General features: G+C 47.7%; 1 protein-coding gene across 1 annotated transcript in view; it reads right to left on the bottom strand.

Moving 5' to 3' along the window:
* The window catches only part of SMARCC1 (SWI/SNF related BAF chromatin remodeling complex subunit C1), a 47,666-nt gene that overhangs the window by 21,201 nt on the left and 8,236 nt on the right, over window positions 1–18,229 (bottom strand). Inside the window, exons 2-15 of the mRNA XM_082259045.1 lie at window positions 17,585–17,710; window positions 17,236–17,351; window positions 17,013–17,137; window positions 16,235–16,294; window positions 14,518–14,555; window positions 14,272–14,393; window positions 14,106–14,177; window positions 12,496–12,609; window positions 10,273–10,426; window positions 10,077–10,190; window positions 8,724–8,780; window positions 8,385–8,643; window positions 6,219–6,380; window positions 3,449–3,481 (exon numbers count right to left, since the gene is read on the bottom strand). Of these exons, the coding sequence (XP_082115171.1) occupies window positions 3,449–3,481; window positions 6,219–6,380; window positions 8,385–8,643; window positions 8,724–8,780; window positions 10,077–10,190; window positions 10,273–10,426; window positions 12,496–12,609; window positions 14,106–14,177; window positions 14,272–14,393; window positions 14,518–14,555; window positions 16,235–16,294; window positions 17,013–17,137; window positions 17,236–17,351; window positions 17,585–17,710 (1,552 nt within the window). The remainder of the gene's footprint in view (window positions 1–3,448; window positions 3,482–6,218; window positions 6,381–8,384; window positions 8,644–8,723; window positions 8,781–10,076; window positions 10,191–10,272; window positions 10,427–12,495; window positions 12,610–14,105; window positions 14,178–14,271; window positions 14,394–14,517; window positions 14,556–16,234; window positions 16,295–17,012; window positions 17,138–17,235; window positions 17,352–17,584; window positions 17,711–18,229) is intronic.

The raw sequence follows: 18,229 nt of genomic DNA, 5'->3' as shown, positions 1-18,229 counted from the left end.
ACCTCAGAATATAAGTTTGCAATGGCTGCGGGCATGGTACAGGGGAATGCGGGGCTGCGGGCATGGTACAGGGGAATGCGGGGCTGCGCGCATGGTACAGGGGAATGCGGGGCTGCGCGCATGGTACAGGGGAATGCGGGGCTGCGCGCATGGTACAGGGGAATGCGGGGCTGCGCGCATGGTACAGGGGAATGCGGGGCTGCGCGCATGGTACAGGGGAATGCGGGGCTGCGCGCATGGTACAGGAGTACCATGCCTGCAGCCCCGCATAATGGCAGGCAGTGCGGCAGTGGAGGAGTCTCACTTACCTGTTCCTGATATGTGCTGGGGAGGATGGGGGAGCTCCTCGGTGTCGGAGACCGGGTCCCGGGTGTCACCCCCGATAATGGTGCGGTGTGAGGGCCGTTCTGAATTCGTATGTGCTGGGGAGGCGGAGTTCCGATCAGTTGCCTAATATTTAAAAATGGCGCCACCCGGCGCCAACACGTCATTGTTTATGCGCCGCCACTCGGGAAAGCTCGAATACGTTCGGCTATTCCCGGGAATAGACGAACGTGTACGGCTTTTACCAAGCAGCGGCGCATGCGCAGTGACATGTTGGCGCCGGGTGGCACCATTTTTAAATCTAAGGCAACTGATCGGAACTCCGCCTCCCCAGCACATATGAATTCAGTACAGGTGTACATATCGGCAGTACAACGGCCCTCACACCGCACCATTATCGGGGGTGACCCCCAACACCCGGCCTCCGACACTGAGGAGCTCCCCCATCCTACACAGGTCAGTGCCCGCCCACGGCTGTCCTGTGGCACATGCGCAGTAGTGCATTTCCACGGACACAGGGAATCTGGAACTGGACGCAGGGACACTTGGCTTTTATTAATATAGATAAGCTTGCCATCCCCTCTGTTAATGCCCTCTGTCACATACCATTATGTGTCCCAGTGCTTGTATATAAAGATGCCCGATATATACTTTTCAGTGTTTCCCTGTGCTTACTGTGTACGATTCCTCGTCCCTCTGTCTCTCTCTCTGGTCTCCTCTCTGCTCTCCCTGGCGGGAGGGGCCGATCACTCCTGCTGACGTCATCTGAGGAGGAGGGGAGGAGAGAAGCAGAGCAGGGCTGATGAGTCACACAGAGCCAGACAAGCTCTAATACAGTATAAATTGGCATCTTTTATATATACAGTACGGACACAGGGACACAATGTTATTTAACAGAGGAGATGGCATACTTTTACTGTACAGGAATGTACTTTATATATAATAACAGCATATCTTTATACCATTAAATGCTTGTGGAACGAATCATCTGAGTTTCAATGCTTTCCTAAGGGAAAACTTGCTTTGATATACGAGTGTTTTGGATTACAAGCAAGCCGCTGGAACGAATTATACTCGCAAACCAAGGTATTACTGTATTTACATTTTTGGTAAACTCATTCAAGGAATCCAAGCTCTGAAAGCTGAGATATATGCACCGCATTGCTGCATTCACACAATTCCACAGTAATCACAAAATTCAGGAATATTCCTTTATCCCATTGTTTTGCAAATCTATGTACACTAAAAACTGTATGAATCAGCTCTGATATCGCTGTTTTACTAACCTGACAGCTTATTTTAAATAGAATCTTTAATTTCAAACAAAAAGGTTTCCCAACTACCTGCAAAAGTCCTTATATTTTAAAGAGCACCGGTCATTCCAGATCCATCCTGGCAGCGCCTGTTAGCGGGCGTCCACTCACCTGCTGCTGCCACATCCCTCACCTTGATGTGTCACTGCCGTGTCACCAGCCATCCCATTAAAGTGAATGGGACTGTCGGTGAGTCAATTGCGGGTCAGAGGAGGAGCCGCTACAGGACAGATGACAGTTGTCCTTTAAAAAAATATTTAAATTGGAGTTCATTTAAATCAAATGCACCCTGCATGGAATGTAAACATCCCTTGTAATAGAAATAAGGACGAAAAACTCTTTATGGAGAGAAACCAAAAGTTTTGATTTATTTTTTTTTTTCCCCCAGCCTGGACCGGAAGTAATGTCACGACATGGCTCCAGTCCTCCAAGGTCATAGAGTTGATCAAAGTGTTGACCCTTTGATCGCCTAAGGGGAGCAACCAGCCGCACTGTCTAATCGTTACCGCTGGTTTGCCAGAGAAGCACCAGCTGGGGGGTGGGGGGGGGAAGGGAGAAGAGGAAAAAAGGAAGAAGAAAAAAAAAAAAAAAAAAAGAAAGCGGAAAAAGAAAAGGGAAAAAAAAAAGAAAGCGGAAAAAAAAGGAGAAAAAAAAAAGAAGAAAGCGGAAAAAAAGAGAGAAAAAAAAAAAAGCGGAAAAAGAAAAAAGGAAAAAAAAAAAAAAAGAAAGCGGAAAAAAAAAAAAAAGAGAAAAAAAAAAAAAAGAAAGCAGAAAAAAAAACAAAAAAAACACACACACACACACAACCGGGCTATGAGATCTTCAGCCATAATCCAGGTAAACCACTTGCAAGCCGCAAAGTATATATAAAATGCATTGGGGTCGGCAAATGGGGAAAAATAAAAATTCTGTTCTATCATATTCTATTTTATATTGTATTACATATTTTATACTCTCTATATTTTATATTCATTTTTTTTTTTTTTAAATAATTGTATTTTATTCTACTTAATTATGAATTTAAATAAAAATATTAGCGGCCATTATCGGCACCTTGTGAAGCGATGTTAAAAATCCTGCATGCTGCATTTTTGGTGTATATTTGGTCAGCACCTCCCTATTAAAAAGCATTGAAAACTCAGCAAGAACACATCAAAAATGCACCCAAATTTTGTCTTTGATGCATATTTTTTTCTAATCACATGACCAAATGAAAAACACCATAAGCACAAACATGACAAAAATTGTGTGCGTTTTTGGCAGTCATGACCATTGAAAACCACAATTTCGGTCAACAATTCTCAGCGGCCTGAAATTTTAGTGCATCACTACCGGCAACTAGTTAAAGATGGTAAAAAATTGACTCAACCTTTCGGTTATGTGTCTCGGTGTGCCACACGGAGAAGAGAACAGCAAAGAACTGTCTGAGGATTGGAGAACAAAAATGGTGGCAGAGAATGGACAAATCTCAAGGTTACATGTCCATCTCCGGAGATCCTAATGTTCCTGCGTCCAACATTGTAGATAATCTCACCGGACTTGGACCAAAGAACAATTAAATCAAAGATTGCAACAAAGGATTGTTGGAGTGGTGGATTAAAAAAAAAAAAAAAAACTTCAATCAACTTCCAGACAACTTTAATCTGACTTTCAGGCACTGGGTACAAATGTGTGTCCGCTCGCACTATACGCCGCCATCTGACTGAGAAGGAGCGCTATGGTAGTAGACCCAGGAGGACCTCAGCTGGTGACACAACATTAAAAAAAAAAAAAAAAAAAAAGAATTCAGATTGGAGTTTGCCAAAACTTACCTGGGGGAGCCAAAATCCTTTTGGGAGAATGCGCTGTGGATAGAAGAAACAAAATTACAGCTTTTTGGTAACGCCCATCATTCTACGGTTATCAGAAAAAGAAATGAGGCCTTTTACCCCTTCAATACGGGGCACTTTTACCCCCTGCCTGCACAGGCCAATTTTCAGCGCTTTGAACAATTGCGCGGTCATGCAACACTAACCAAAATGTTTATCTTTTTTTTTTTATAGATGAATAGCGCTCTCTTTTGGTGGCATTTAATCACCACTGGGGGTCATTTTTTAAAAAACAAAGGCCAAAAAAATAAAAAAAATTCTCCTTCATTGGTGTGCACTGATGGGGCAGCACCGATGTACGCCGCCCCGCCCCCCCCCCCCCCCCCATTGAGGAATGGCACTCATCGGCTCCTTCTCATGCACCGTCAGTGTGCGGAGAGCAATGCCAATAATCGTCATTTCCTATTTACACTGTGATTGGACACAGCTGATCACATGGTAAAGCCTATGACATCACAGCCTCTTTACCGTGATCGGTGACGTGCTGTGTCCAAGGGACATGGCGCACCACCGATCGCTGCGTGACCCTGGGGGTGGACACAAGCGGAGCATTCTGAAAGACATCATAGGACGTCCACTCAGGATGGGAAAGCCACCGCCCGGACGGGAAGATGTTAAATAGTATACAGTCCCTACAGTCACACACACAGGAGGTTCACTGAGGTTTTGGGGGTTGCTTTGCAGCTTCAGGCACTGGATGTCTTGGCCATTTGAATGCCATTATGAGATCTGAAGACTACCAAAGAATTCTGGGGTGCAACATAAGGGCCGGTGTCAGAAAGTTGGGTCTCCGTCAGAGGTCATGGGTCTCACAGCAGGACAATGACCCAAAGCACCCAGAAATGGTTTAATGAAACGCGCTGGAGAGTACTGAACTGTCCAGCATCTAAATCCTACAGAGCTCCCGAGGAGGGATCTCAGGAACGTTTCCAATCGGAGGGATCTGGCAGTTGGTGAAAGAAGAGTGGCCCACAACTGCAGTACAGAGAAACTTGATGCCAACATCGCATTTCCATTTTTTCCCAAGGGTTGTGCTACCCAATATTAAATGGAAGGTGACAAATTTTGTCCAGTCCATCTTTGGAGTTGTGCGTAGAATGCGTCAGATCTGGCATTTTGTTTCTCCACATTGTGTCATACCAATACAAAAACACAAGAAACAAAACCGGAGAATGCCGAAACATTTGCAACTGCAACAATTTTCTGACAAATGCAGGGGTGCCAATAATTTTGGATAGAATCTCTCCCTCTATATCTCTAAATCTCTCTATATCTATATATATTTTTAGCAGAGGCCCTGGAGCAGGGGTTTCCAAACTACGACCCAAGGGCCAGATGTGGCCCCCTACTAGCCTTTACCTGGTCCTTGGAGCACCCTTCCTCCCCAACAACAGGGCAAAATTCCTCCCACTGACGTCAATGATGGGGCACCATTCCTCCCACCGACACCAATGATGGGGCACTATTCCTCCCACCGACACCAATCATGGGACACTATTCCTCCACTGACACCAATGATGGGGCACTATTCCTCCCACTGACACCAATGATGGGGCACTATTCCTCCCACTGACACCAATGATGGGGCACTATTCCTCCCACTGACACCAATGATGGGACACTATTCCTCCCACTGACACCAATGATGGGACACCATTTCTCCCACCGACACCAATGATGGGACACCATTTCTCCCACTGACACCAGTGATGGGGCACTATTCCCCCCACTGACACCAGTGATGGGACACTATTCCTCCCATGCTTCCCATTAAAGCATCGAGACATGAAAGGATTGGGGGTGGGGGCGGGGCTTGGGTTTGAATATTAAAAATTAAATACGGTATATACTCGAGTATAAGCAGAGATTTTCAGCATGTTATTTCATGCTGAAAATGGCCCCCTCGGCTTATACTCGAGTCACTGTCTTTTTAAAAATGGCACCGCCCCGTGCCGACATGTCACCGCGCATGTGCCGCATGCCCGGGTATAGCCGATTGTCTGGGCTTTCCATGTCGCGGTGACATATTGGCGCCGGGCAGCGCGATTTTTAAATCGAAGGCGCCTCACCGAAAGGTAAGGGAGACTCCTCCGCAGCCCCTGCATTTCCTCATGCAGTGCTGCGGGCATGGTACAGGACATTCTCCTGTGCTATGCCCGCAGCACTGCATCTCCTGTGCCATGCCTATACCTACTGTGCCATGCCTGTACCATCACATGCGCCATCTCCTGTACCACACCCGCAGCCCGTTGTGTCTCGTGGTGGTCCAGTAGCGGCTGCATTTTCCACCCTAGGCTTATACACGAGTCAATACGTTTTCCCCACTTTTTTGTGGTAAAATTAGGGGCCTCGGCTTATATTCGGGTCGACTTATACTCCAGTATATACAGTAGTGTTCCTGGTGCTCAGATGCAGCCACCCCCACCACCTAGGTGCAGAGCTGGGAAAGGTGGGAGCCCGATAACGGGCACAGCAGGTGTACAGACCCGGGAAATTGGTGCAGGGACAAATGGTAGACCCTTAATGGGTAAAGGTGGTATGTAGAGCCAGAAATCCATCATAATGGGCACAGTATGTGTGCAGACAAGGGAAAATCTGTGTCTAAAAAGTCCTTGTTGCCTTCTACACAAACATAGATTTACCTCCATGTGAGGCGAACTTATTCTTCCAACATGAAGATGGACAGCAAGTTAGATCCATTCATATTACTCACCAGCCTTATCGGGCTCCTCGGGCGCCGTGCCCGCTATGCAGCTACTCTCCAGGCCGTAGGCGGGGTCCACCTTACCCAGGGCCTTGGCCGCTTCTTGTACCTTCTTAATGTGCGCCTCCACCAGCTCCAGGGGCACCTCCTCCCGAACGCGGGAAAACTCCTCTGAAATGCATAAAAAAGGACACCATGAGGAAGAGTAGGACAGCGAGATGGCTAAACCACCTTCTCCTTTATATTAACCAACTCCTGTATGAGTATGTCCACCAGCAACAGAGACCCTGCAAAGGCAGGTGGTCTCATACCTTCTGCACATCTGTACCACCTGCAAGTCTCCATAACCCCAGAATCCCTCTGATGCTCCCCCTGCCCCACAAGACAATCCAAGATGGAGGAACCCAATTTTGTTTCCATATATTTTATTGGAGTGCTGGACAAGGGGAGAGGAAATCATAGGTAGGGAATAAATGTGTGAAATGGGCAATGTGATTTTTTTTTCGATAGCCGCATGAAGTAGAGAGTGGTGGGGGAACCCTGCTTTACCTTTACCCCTCCCTACATCCAGGGCTGTCCAACATGGATCGCACCCTGGACAGATATTTTCTTCCACCCAATGCAAGTTCAGAACACCTTCGTACCCTTCAGATCATCAATGTACACCCAGTACAACTAACCTCCCCCCCCCCCCCACCCCCAAAAAAAACATCTTTGCACCTCTAGAGCAGTGGTCCTCAACCCTGGTCCTCAGGGCCCACTAAAAGGCCAGGTTTGCAAGATAACTGAAATCCATCACAGGTGATCCCATTTGCTGCTCAGTGATTGCAGTACTCTAGTCTGCATCTACCCAAGGTAAGTGGGCCCTGAGGACCAGGGTTGAGGACCACTGATCTAGGAAGACTTACACACCCCCCAGCACACCTTTGCACCCTTCCATATCCATCAGAATATCTTTGTACACTCTTGCACATCTGTGCGCCCCGCCACACACCTCTGCACCTCCCAACATCTTCCGTTTGCCCCAGCACACCTTTGTGCCCCCAACATACCTCTATACCCCCACCACATCTATGCAGCCCTCCATACTCTACACATCACAGCACCTTCAGAAAACATCTGTACCCGCTGCAAGTTTCCATACCCCATGTATGCCTCTGCACCCCCAGCTCATCTATGTACTCCCCACCTCTATTTTTCAGCATGTAAGCCCCCCCCCAGTACATCTATATACTCCAACACACCTCTGTACCCACCATCTATCTTTCAGCATATTACATAACCCCCCCCCCATACCTTCTGAACACCTCTGTAGTCCCTGCAAGTCTCCATACCCCCAGAATGCCTCTCTGATGCTCCCCCCACCCCACAAGACATCCATGTGCCCCCAACACCCCTCCATAGCCCCCAGCACATTTCTGCACCAGCACTAACCCCTTTTCCTCCCCGAATCTTATGTTAACCCCCCCCCCCCACATCTTTGCAACCTGTTTAACATACCATGGCCACATACCATTCTATTCTATTTCTCAGGCTACTGTGGATTCTCTGGTGGCGTCCCAAACCTCTTCACCTCCGGCAGTTTCCGGTAAACAGTGGAATATGGACTTGGGAGGGGTGTCTGTGCCTAGAAGGCACCGGCTTCAGAACACTTACTAGGCTTGTGTACTGAAGCTGGTGGCTGCCCGGCACAGACGCACCTCAAAAATCCACAGAATAGGGTAAGCAGTCGGAGATGGAGAGAGGTTCAGGGCAGTGCAGCTGCCCATCAATATCAACACTAGTGCCCTTAATGCAGAGTGTACTCCCGCCGCCACCAGAGAAGCCACAAAACTGCCAGCTGAAGGTGTAGAATGAGGGTCCGGGATACTTGGCAACACTAATGAGTCCAACGCTGTGATCCCAGGATAAAGAGACCATGGAACAAATAAAATAAAAAATAGATATGTATACCATTTGCAGGCAGCGCAGGCTCAAGGGGCAGCTGCTTTGGACCCCACAACCAGGCCCGGCATAGCTGCACCACGTTAGACAGCCCTTCCTACATCCCAACATAGGATCAACTATCTTCTGTTTTGCCCCTTTCTTGCACCCAACTCAAGTCTCCTGCATCAGGCTGACCAGACCAGGACCTGGCAAGATCAGCTCATCCTACAATGGAAAGGCGTCACTCACCTAGCGCAGCTTTTGCAGCCGCTGCGGCCACCCGAGGATCTACCACCGAGGCCAGGAAGGCAACTGTGCTCATGACGGGGTTGCCGGACTGGCTGAACGGGACAGGCTGATAGGCCAGAGGTCCCAGGGAAGCATTGGAGTTCTCCAGGTACGGGTCCTCGATCGGCAGGCGAAGGAAGTGCAGAATGCATTCATCCTGAGTTCGGCTGCCCACGTGTTCGGACACCTTGTTCCAGTCATCTTTATACATCTCCAGAGCCTGGAGGAGATCAGAGAGAATTCAAACATATGGCCCAGAACCACAAAACCGGGGTATCGGGTGCCTAGGCAGAGTCTCACCTCCAACAGCAGCAGAGTCTCCTGTTCTGTCCACTCCCGCCCAGCGCTGGCCGATTTCTGCAAGGGGGAAGAAGAGTTTTAGGAGGCAAACAGAAAATCCCATTTAGTACATAGAGTGCTGAAAGTGTCAGCTGCCCTCCTCTACCCCACTGGTGTCCTACAAGGTACGGGGGTGGGGGACTATGATAAGCAGGAACTGTAGTGCCAAACATGCCCAGATACAGAAGTACTGCCCCTCTCAGCACTTTAATATGGAGGAACCCTTAAAATACCTTTCATGTCTTCTACAACCCCTGCAAAATATTTATGTCTATACTTCATGGAACGCTACAAAACCAGTACATTGTAGGTATAGGAGAAAAAAAAAAAAAAAAAAAAAAGTATGTACTCAGGGCTATCCTCTATGGCATGTATGTCAAACACAAGGCCCGCGGGCCGAATGCGGCCCTCCAGGCCTTGCCGATTTTGCAGCCAGGACATGGCAGTAACTCCATTCCACCACCTCCGGCTCTCACCCTCTGCTCCCACTTTCCGCTATCACTTGTAAATACAAAAGCCTGTATACAGCTTAGCCCCCAGATCTAACAGATTCCTGGACGCACTTACAGTAGGGCACAGATCTCCAGAATCTAAGAGAAAGAATGATTTACCTGCAAAAAAACACAGGTAGTAGAGCCACCTTCACAAGGAGGTACTAGAGCCAGGCAGGTGAAAAATGAGAGGAAGCTTCATGGGGGGGGGGGGGGGGGGGAGGGGGGTTGGGGTTACAAACTGAGTGCATCCCTAAACCCTGCACTCCGTAGACAGCACACCCCTGACCACTGCACTCTGTAATGCCCTCCTGAACCCTGCACTCTACACATAGCATAGTCCTGAACTCTGCACTCTGTACGTAGTGCACTCCAGATACAACCGGCCCTTTGAGGACAACCATACTGCTGATGCAGCCCACTATGAAGTGGGGTTTGACACCACTGCTCTATGGCATTGCTCTAATTAAATAAAATTTAGAACAGCGACAAGCAGTTTGAGCACTGCTCCTTACACACTGGTGCCCAGCGCGAGCACTGGTCCTTACATTGGTGCCCAATTAGATGAATACCCCTTATATTGGTGGTTAGTGGGGACAATGCCCCTTATATTGGTGCCCAGTGGGAGACAGCTAAAGAGAACGAAAATCAAGGGTTACTCTTCTAACAGGCAGAAATGACTCCAGAAATCTCATCCTTTGAAGGAAGCCTGGTTGATAAATCTTAATGGACTAAATCAAAAAATACTTTTTCTTCAAGTCTCCAGAAACGTTTGGTATGTCTCCCATTTTGATTCCAGCTTCTTAGACATTGCTGGGCTCACCTTGGCCAAAGTCTTCTTAGAGTAAATATCCGTCCTCAGCCCAAAGCTCTGCAGATCTGTTGGTTTGTCTTTACTTTTCTCTGGGAAAGTCAACATCTGCTGAGAGGAGGGAATCTAAAGAAGAAAAGACAATGGTGAGCGGAATGTTCTATGTATATTCCAGAGACCAGGAAGTGCCATCAGCCGGGGTCCTTACCTGAGGAGTCCTCAAGTGCAATGGCACCAGTCCAGACGGTGTGTCGGCCAGCACATTAAAGTGAGGAGTTGGAGGGGGGCCCATGGCCATCGGCCGGGAATCTGCATCCACCTGGTAATTCACCAGACCCCACTGCTCCAGGAATGCATGAACTCTGCAATGGGGAGAAGACGCACGTCACCGACAGACCACAACGTCACAAATGCAGCGTCCAACCCACAGCTATGACATCACACATATATGCCTCCCAATAAAGAGGAATAAACTCCCAACTCAAATGGGAATTCAAGAAAAAGGTTTAACATTGCAAGACCGAACTATATTACACAGCTTCTAGAGCTATAGCATGAGGGTGCAAATACTTTCCAGAGCATGCAGCTCTGTAGACTTCAAGCCACCTTCTTCTAGTCTTGGGACTTCCGCATTGATTTCCACCCACATCATTCTAATAAGCCCCCCCCCCCCTTTATTGCACAGGGCAGAAAAAAGCAAATTTGCACCAAAAAGCTGAATTTGCTCTTTATAAATTATGCAAACATTACACACCAGTGGCCGCCTGTACCCCTGCATACTCACTAAATAGGTAAAAGCAGAACTATAGGCAAAACTTTTTTTTTTTTTTTTTTTTAAATTTGGAGTAAGGGAGGGTTCCAACCCTTGGACAGGAGGGTTCCAACCCTTGGACAGGAGGGTTCCAACCCTTGGACAGGAGGGTTCCAACCCTTGGACAGGAGGGTTCCAACCCTTGGACAGGAGGGTTCCAACCCTTGGACAGGAGGGTTCCAACCCTTGGACAGGATCCAGTGTGCTGACCAAGTGGAGCTGCTGGGCAGAGGACTGGATTGGTCCTTGTCTAAAGTAAAAACACTTGGAAACAGGCCAGAATGTTCTACCGTTGCTAATGGTAACTCAGGGGAACCCGTCACCAGCAGCTCCCTTGGGAGTAGCGCTTCATATATAAATACGTATATTGTTGCCACTAGTTATTCAAGGATATATTTAATTAGCACTGGTTGTTAGGGAGTCGGTACCTGACGGCATTCTTAACCAATAAATATCATGGTTGTTAAGGAAAAGGCGGGCACCACATTCTTAACCATGACTCATCTGCAGCAAGCGGGGGGATCCCTCCAAAGTGAGGGAATCCCTAAAAGTCACTAAACTATATAAAATACATTTTTTGCATGAGTTGAGGTCTAGCCATGGGCTATTCAAGGAATTTATTCATTTTATTTTAGCGCTGGTTGGTAAGGAGCCAGCACCTGTCGGCGTCCTCAACCACTAAATATCATGGTTAAGGAGCGGGCAATCGTCATGTCCATAACAACCATGACTCATCTGCTGTCAGCGGGGGAAATCTCTCCAAAGTGAGGGAATACCAGGGTGTCACCAGAACTAGTGTCCTCATTGGAAGATTTCCCCCAAAGTCATGAACTAGCTCTGCGTTATTCAAGGAACATATTCAATTAGCGCTGGTTAAGGAGCAGGCATCTGCCGGCGTCCTTAACCACCAGTAAATATTATGGTTGTTAAGGAGCGGGCAACCGTTGCATCCATAACAACCATGAATCATCTGCTGTCAGTGGGGGAAATCTCTCCAAAGTGAGGGATTACCAGAACTAGTGTCCTCCTCATTGGAAGATTTCCCCCCAAAGTCATGGACTAACCCTGCATTATTCAAGGAACATATTCAATTAGCACTGGTTAAGGACCAGGCAACTGCTGCGTCCATTACAACCATGAATCATCTGCTGTCAGCAGGGGAAATCTCTCCAAAGTGCGAGAATACCAGGGTGTCACCAGAACTAGTATCCTCATTGGAAGATGTCCCCCCAAAGCCATGGACTAGCCCTGCGTTATTCAAGGAACATATGCAATTAGCACTGGTTAAGGAGCAGGCACCGGCCGGCGTCCTTAACAACCAGTAAATATTGTTAAGGAGCAGGAGGCCACCGCGTCCCTAACAATGGCATCTGTCAGCAGGGGAAATCCCCAAAGTAAATGAATACCAGGGTGTCACCAGAACTAGAAGATGATATTCCCCTCTACTCGGAGACCACCCAACATTCACTTACAATGACAATGGTAAACAGGACGAATAAAGAGGGTGAATCTCCCCAAGGGGGACACAGATGGCAATGAAGACCCAACAGAGGTTCTAATCCCTAGCCACTCTAAGACTATCAAAGAAAAAAATAAAGTTGGACGACAGTAGACACAAACCTCATGATGGCGCACACATCTCCCGTCAGGTTCCTGCGGCAGGCGGTGCTGGTCAGATACTCCTGGGGGTTCAGCCGGTAGGTATCGATGATGAAGTTTCGGTAGGCCAGGTATCTGGAAAAAAAGATAGCCAGGTAAGCAAAAGACACACAAATCTGAACAAGACGTCTTAACCGCTTGCGGACCCCCCCCCCCCCCGCTCTTCTATGGATCACGTATCTGTGTGATCGCCCGACACTGCAATGTATGAAGTGTATGTTTTGTACACTTCACATAAAAGTTTGGGGGGGGGGGGGGGAACGCTGAATCGTGCGCTACACTGCCCCCTAACTAACAACTAATTTTTGAAACCGGTAAATTGATGGGTTTAATTCTGCTTTATGATTTACTGCTGTTCAGGGGCTCTGGGCTTCAGCATAATGGCCACCTCTCCAGAGAGAAGAAACAGGAGCAATGCTAGAGGCAATTTAAACCACACACTGATTTTGGTAGAATTATTAATGTGAAATGTGTGCTACTTGCTATCGAACGTTATTTATTAATTGTAACGGAACCGTGACCCCACAATGAGTTTCCGCCAGAATACCGCTTCCTCCAGTCTTGAACATAGATATCAGATATTACAGCGGCCCACATACAAAACTAGCCGATAACCGCTTGTAAAAAAATCTGGAATATTTATTGAACAATCTCACACCAAATATATACCACACCAGGTCCAGGTGCCTGATTATATTATCATATACAGATGAAATTGTGTACAGAAATAAAATTAAACATATCTAAGGAACAACCAACGGTATTCTTTCACACTACCAACTAATGAAGGAGTGATTTAATTAACTTGAGCTAACTAGCATACTTGCCGTCATCAAGCTCATGAAGTACAATACACATCATTATAAGTGTAAACACATCCCCACAGTAGACAATAGGTGAGTTAATCAGCACAATAAATGTATGAAAGACAGGTGGTTGAGCTGATATTAGCATCTGCTATGAGGCTGTGCAGAGCAGTACCCCATTGGAAAAAGGCAGCTAGGTCTTTAACATGGATCCTAGGCCTAGAGTCCGAGTCTGTGTGTCTTGGGGACATGTGGAATTGAATCCAAAAGTAACATTACTCCAAGGGTCTCCCCCCAGCATACACCCCACAAAGAGCAGTGTTCCCTCACAAGCCAGGGCCTATAGGCAGGAGGCAAGAGGCTAGCCTGCAGTCCCCTCCAAAAGCCCGTCCCGAGACATTACCTGGGGTGATCTGTTTTCAGGAAGCTGTGTGCAGCCACCCCTCCCCCACCCTTCGTCACATTAATGTTATATCAGGTCAGATGACCCCTTGGAAAGCAAGATGCTGACTACCACTGAACCCAGGACCTGTTCCTAGACCTGAGGTCATGTGACATACTGGGAGGCGAGCTTTGGGCCGTTCATTAAATCCAGGACCTGTTCCTAGACCCGGGTCATGTGACATACTGGGAGGAGAGCTTTGGGCCATTCATTAAATCCAGGACCTGTTCCTAGACCCGGGGGTCATGTGACATACTGGGAGGCGAGCTTTGGGCCATTCATTAAATCCAGGACAAGGGTCACGTGACCCATTTTACACTTACACCTCCGGGGTCTTGGACTTGTTCTTGCCATTGAAGAATTCAGGAAGAGCACGGCGTTCGATGACGTGAATGCTGGCGGGAAGAAAAGATAAGGACATGAATCTCCAGTTTCCAAAACTCACAAATGACTATTTTCGGTCATCCAGAAAGAAAAAAAAAGCAATACCTGTTATAATCAAACCAGGCCGCGTAGCTGGGGATGATGATGTGGTTGGTCTGTTCTGTCACATTATCTTCTCCGTTATCAATCAGCCTGCTCTGATCTCCTCGGCTGGGGTCTTCATCCTCCTATGGAAGGCAGAGAACAAGGAGAGGACCCGTCACTGACCAATCCCCGTCATAACAAAGGAGCACAGAATGCATGATTGGGCCAATCACAGGGAGGGGAGGTTGCAGAACCACCGACACTTACCTTCCCACTGGCAGCTACCGCTTCCTCCTCCTGCTCATCTGTAAAACGTAAAATACCAAAATTACTGAGTTGGAACCAGAAAGAACTACAGGAGGGAATAAAACAAAATTCTGGTGGAAGGATCTACACTAGTAACCGCCGCCTCATTGGCTAATCTTCATCCAACTGCTTCCTGCCCAGGCTATGAAATGACAGCTGGGCAGGAACGGTTATCCTGGATCCTATGTAGACCAGAAACAGAGGAGGATGTGTTGGGCGCTCGTACCAAACAGGGTAGGGTCCGTACTTGTCACCAGTGGACGAGCGGCTCACAGCCGTCCTTGGCCCGATCCGGCTCCCCCATTGGACTTCCCTGAGGTTTGGCCATCTCCTGGCTTGGCCGGAGGGTGGAAGCACCAAGCCACAAAAGGGACTCAGGAGCCATAAGGATAAGCCATTGCCTTAATGCAAGTCCGTTATGTATGCTATGCAATAAACCTTCTCTGTTTCACTGAGTGGCGCCTGGTCCTTTCTTCCTCTGGATCCTATGTAACCACGTCATTATGTCCTTCCTATATCGCTCCTAGAGCACACCCAACGGGCCGCACTCTGGCACGATTTGTCACCTGCTGTGCTCACCAGCCACAGCCAATGACAGATCATCGTATCGGCCCGCTGCCGGTATCATGTGATCACTGTGACCAATCACATGACAACTGTATACAATGAATCGCTTTGATTCATGCCACTCACTGTGTACTGTTGCGATAAGCTGTGATTGGTCTCCGTGATCACATGGTACAGACAGACAGGGCCAATCTCAGCCCATCTGTACCATGTGATTTGGCTGTTGCCAATCACAGCTAAACACAATAGTAAACACTGATTAAGGGACAGTTCACACCACATGTGGTCCAGTGCGGGTTTTTTCTGCTTCAAAAAACGCATGGAAAGTAGGTTATATGGTTTCCAATGGTATAGTTCAGAGGAAGGAAGGAAAGAAAGGAAAGAAAGGGAAAGGAAAGAGGAAGGAAGGAAGCAAAGGAAAGAGGAAGGAAGGAAGCAAAGGAAAGAGGAAGGAAGGAAGCAAAGGAAAGAGGAAGGAAAGGAAGCAAAGGAAAGAGGAAGGAAAGGAAGCAAAGGAAAGAGGAAGGAAAGGAAGCAAAGGAAAGAGGAAGGAAAGGAAGCAAAGGAAAGAGGAAGGAAAGGAAGCAAAGGAAAGAGGAAGGAAAGGAAAGAGGAAGGAAAGGAAGCAAAGGAAAGAGGAAGGAAAGGAAGCAAAGGAAAGAGGAAGGAAAGGAAGCAAAGGAAAGAGGAAGGAAAGGAAGCAAAGGAAAGAGGAAGGAAAGGAAGCAAAGGAAGGAAAGAAAGGAAAGAGGAAGGAAGGAAAGGAAAGGAAAGAGGAAGGAAGGAAAGCAAAGGAAAGAGGAAGGAAGGAAGGAAGGAAGGAAGGAAGGAAGGAAGGAAGGAAGGAAGGAAGGAAGGAAGAAGGAAAGGAAAAAGAGGAAGGAGGAAAGAGGAAAGAGAAAAAAAGAGGATGTCTAGTTGTTAGTGTACTGGAAGGGAAGTGTTAATAGGACTGATCTTCTGTAAAGTGCTATATCGGCATACCATCTACCCCCCCCCGACCACCACCAACACACACTGGAGGCCGAACAATCTGAGAATTTCTAGAGGACATCCCTAAACTCCATCAATGGCCAAAAACAGGTCAATGACGGTGTGGAGGAAGACTTACCCAGATCGGCCACCACTCCCCCCTTCACCGGCGTGTGCTCGCTGTCCTTCTTCGGGTTTACTGCATAGAGAGGGGAGAAAATAAAGTCAGGATTCCTCCCCCATTGCCTTCAGCCACCATAAAACTGCCCATTTCCCAGTATTTGATCATAGATCAATATAGGACTGCACCGATCCCATCCCAGTGCCTATTAAAGCTGAAAACCAGTATTCACACTACTGGATCCATAACAAGTCTTCACTGGTCTTATCCCCCCAAAAAAAAAAAAAAGTGACTATGCTACAACCTAAATTCCAAGATATTGGCGAGTGCCCAACTTGCATCCCCTTTGATAAAAAGGGGCTGCTCCTGGGGACGTTGCTGAGTGATGACGAAACATGTTGGGCGGGACTTACATCATTTCTAAGTGCTGAATTTAAACAGATTCTGAAAGTTTTGAAAAAAAAAAAAGGGGGGGGCGGAGCTGACGTTATACACTGCAGAGCTCAGTGAGGAGAGCTGATGGGAGGGGGGAGGGGGGCTGCATCCATCTGCCTTCCAGCACCGGATCCAGGATGTCATTACAGTATTACGGTGGTCCAGGCTCAGAGGAGAATGCTTGATGCTGCAAGGTCAGCTCCATTCAGAGCCACAAGAGAAGCAGCCAGAAAAGGGGAGGATCCTGCTGGTCATGTAATAGGTATCTCCCGGCCCACCAGCGTCAGCATCAACTCCAAAACCCCCAAAGTAGTGAATCGCAGACCCCGCTGGTGAAGAGTTACCAGAAAGCAGTAGTTACCATTTTTCGGAAGCATGACCTCCTCCATATTGGGGACAGGCGTGGGGTCCTCCATGTCTTTGGTCAGATCGTCCTGCTCGTCCTCTTCCTTCTGCCATCTCCGCTTGCCATAAAGGCCACTCTGACTAAAAAAGGGTGACAACCGATACAATGGGGACCGTCATGGAGGTGACACAACAAGGACACCATTGCCATACCACAACCTCTGGCAACCCCCCTTTACCTTTTCCTGCCAGGCTTCTTCCGGGACTCTGATGGGGTCTGAGGGGAGGGGGAACGCTTTCTTTTCTTGGGTGCGCCAACAGACTTCCGATCTTTCCGCTCAGGACTGCGCATGGACTAAGGAAAACAAAAGGAGGTAGTATAAGGAGAGCGGGACTACACTCATACGATACCCCCAACCAACAAGGCTGTCCGTTATCTCTAAATACCACAGAGCTGAAAACTGGAGGGAGCAAAACATCCCTATCAGACATTCGCAGATGTCGCAGCAAAAATCTGATCATGAGATGCTTCCCATGAGATGCTTCCCATCCTCCAATCGGCTCCGGTCTCGGGGTGTTGGAAGTCACCTCGTCATTCTTGAGGGAAATCCTCTGCCGGAAATCTGCGGCTTTCTTATTTTCGTCCACTTCGTAGTCCTCCTCGTTCATCCACTCATTGAACAGATCCATGTCCAGCAGCCACTTCGCATGAACCTAGGAGGGGAAACGATATTGTGAGAGGGGGGTGCACTTGCCAATCAGTGACATACCAGTACATCATTGGAATACAAATGGTTACACCGGAATGATGCCCGTTTTTCCCCATTTTATTTTTTAAAATCGACAGTCGGCTCTCTTGTAAAAGCAATCCTAGCAGCTAAGAAGCTGCTGGATTGCTTTTACAAGCAGTGGCAGAGGGCCAAAAAAAATAGACACCCAACATGTTATGAGTTTAAAATTGCACACTCCTGGGAAATGGCGACCAGCTATGGTACTTAAAAATCTGCATAGGTGACACTTTAAAAAATTTTTTTAACAGTTACCAGTTTAGAGTTACAGAGGAAGTCTTTTGCTACAATTATTGCTCTCGCTCCGACGATCGCAGCGATACCTCAAGTGTGGTTGGAACACCATTTAAATTTAAAACTGATCACTTTTATTGCTCTGAGAAGAAATGTAAACATCCCTTGTGGCAGTAATAGGCAGTGACCGGTATTCTTTATGGAGGAATCT

The sequence above is a fragment of the Pelophylax lessonae genome (genome assembly GCF_965119305.1).
Source record: "Pelophylax lessonae genome assembly, chromosome: 5".
Lineage (NCBI taxonomy): Eukaryota > Metazoa > Chordata > Amphibia > Anura > Ranidae > Pelophylax > Pelophylax lessonae.
Note: the sequence above shows the minus strand (reverse complement) of the source record. Positions and strands in the feature narration are given on the sequence as shown.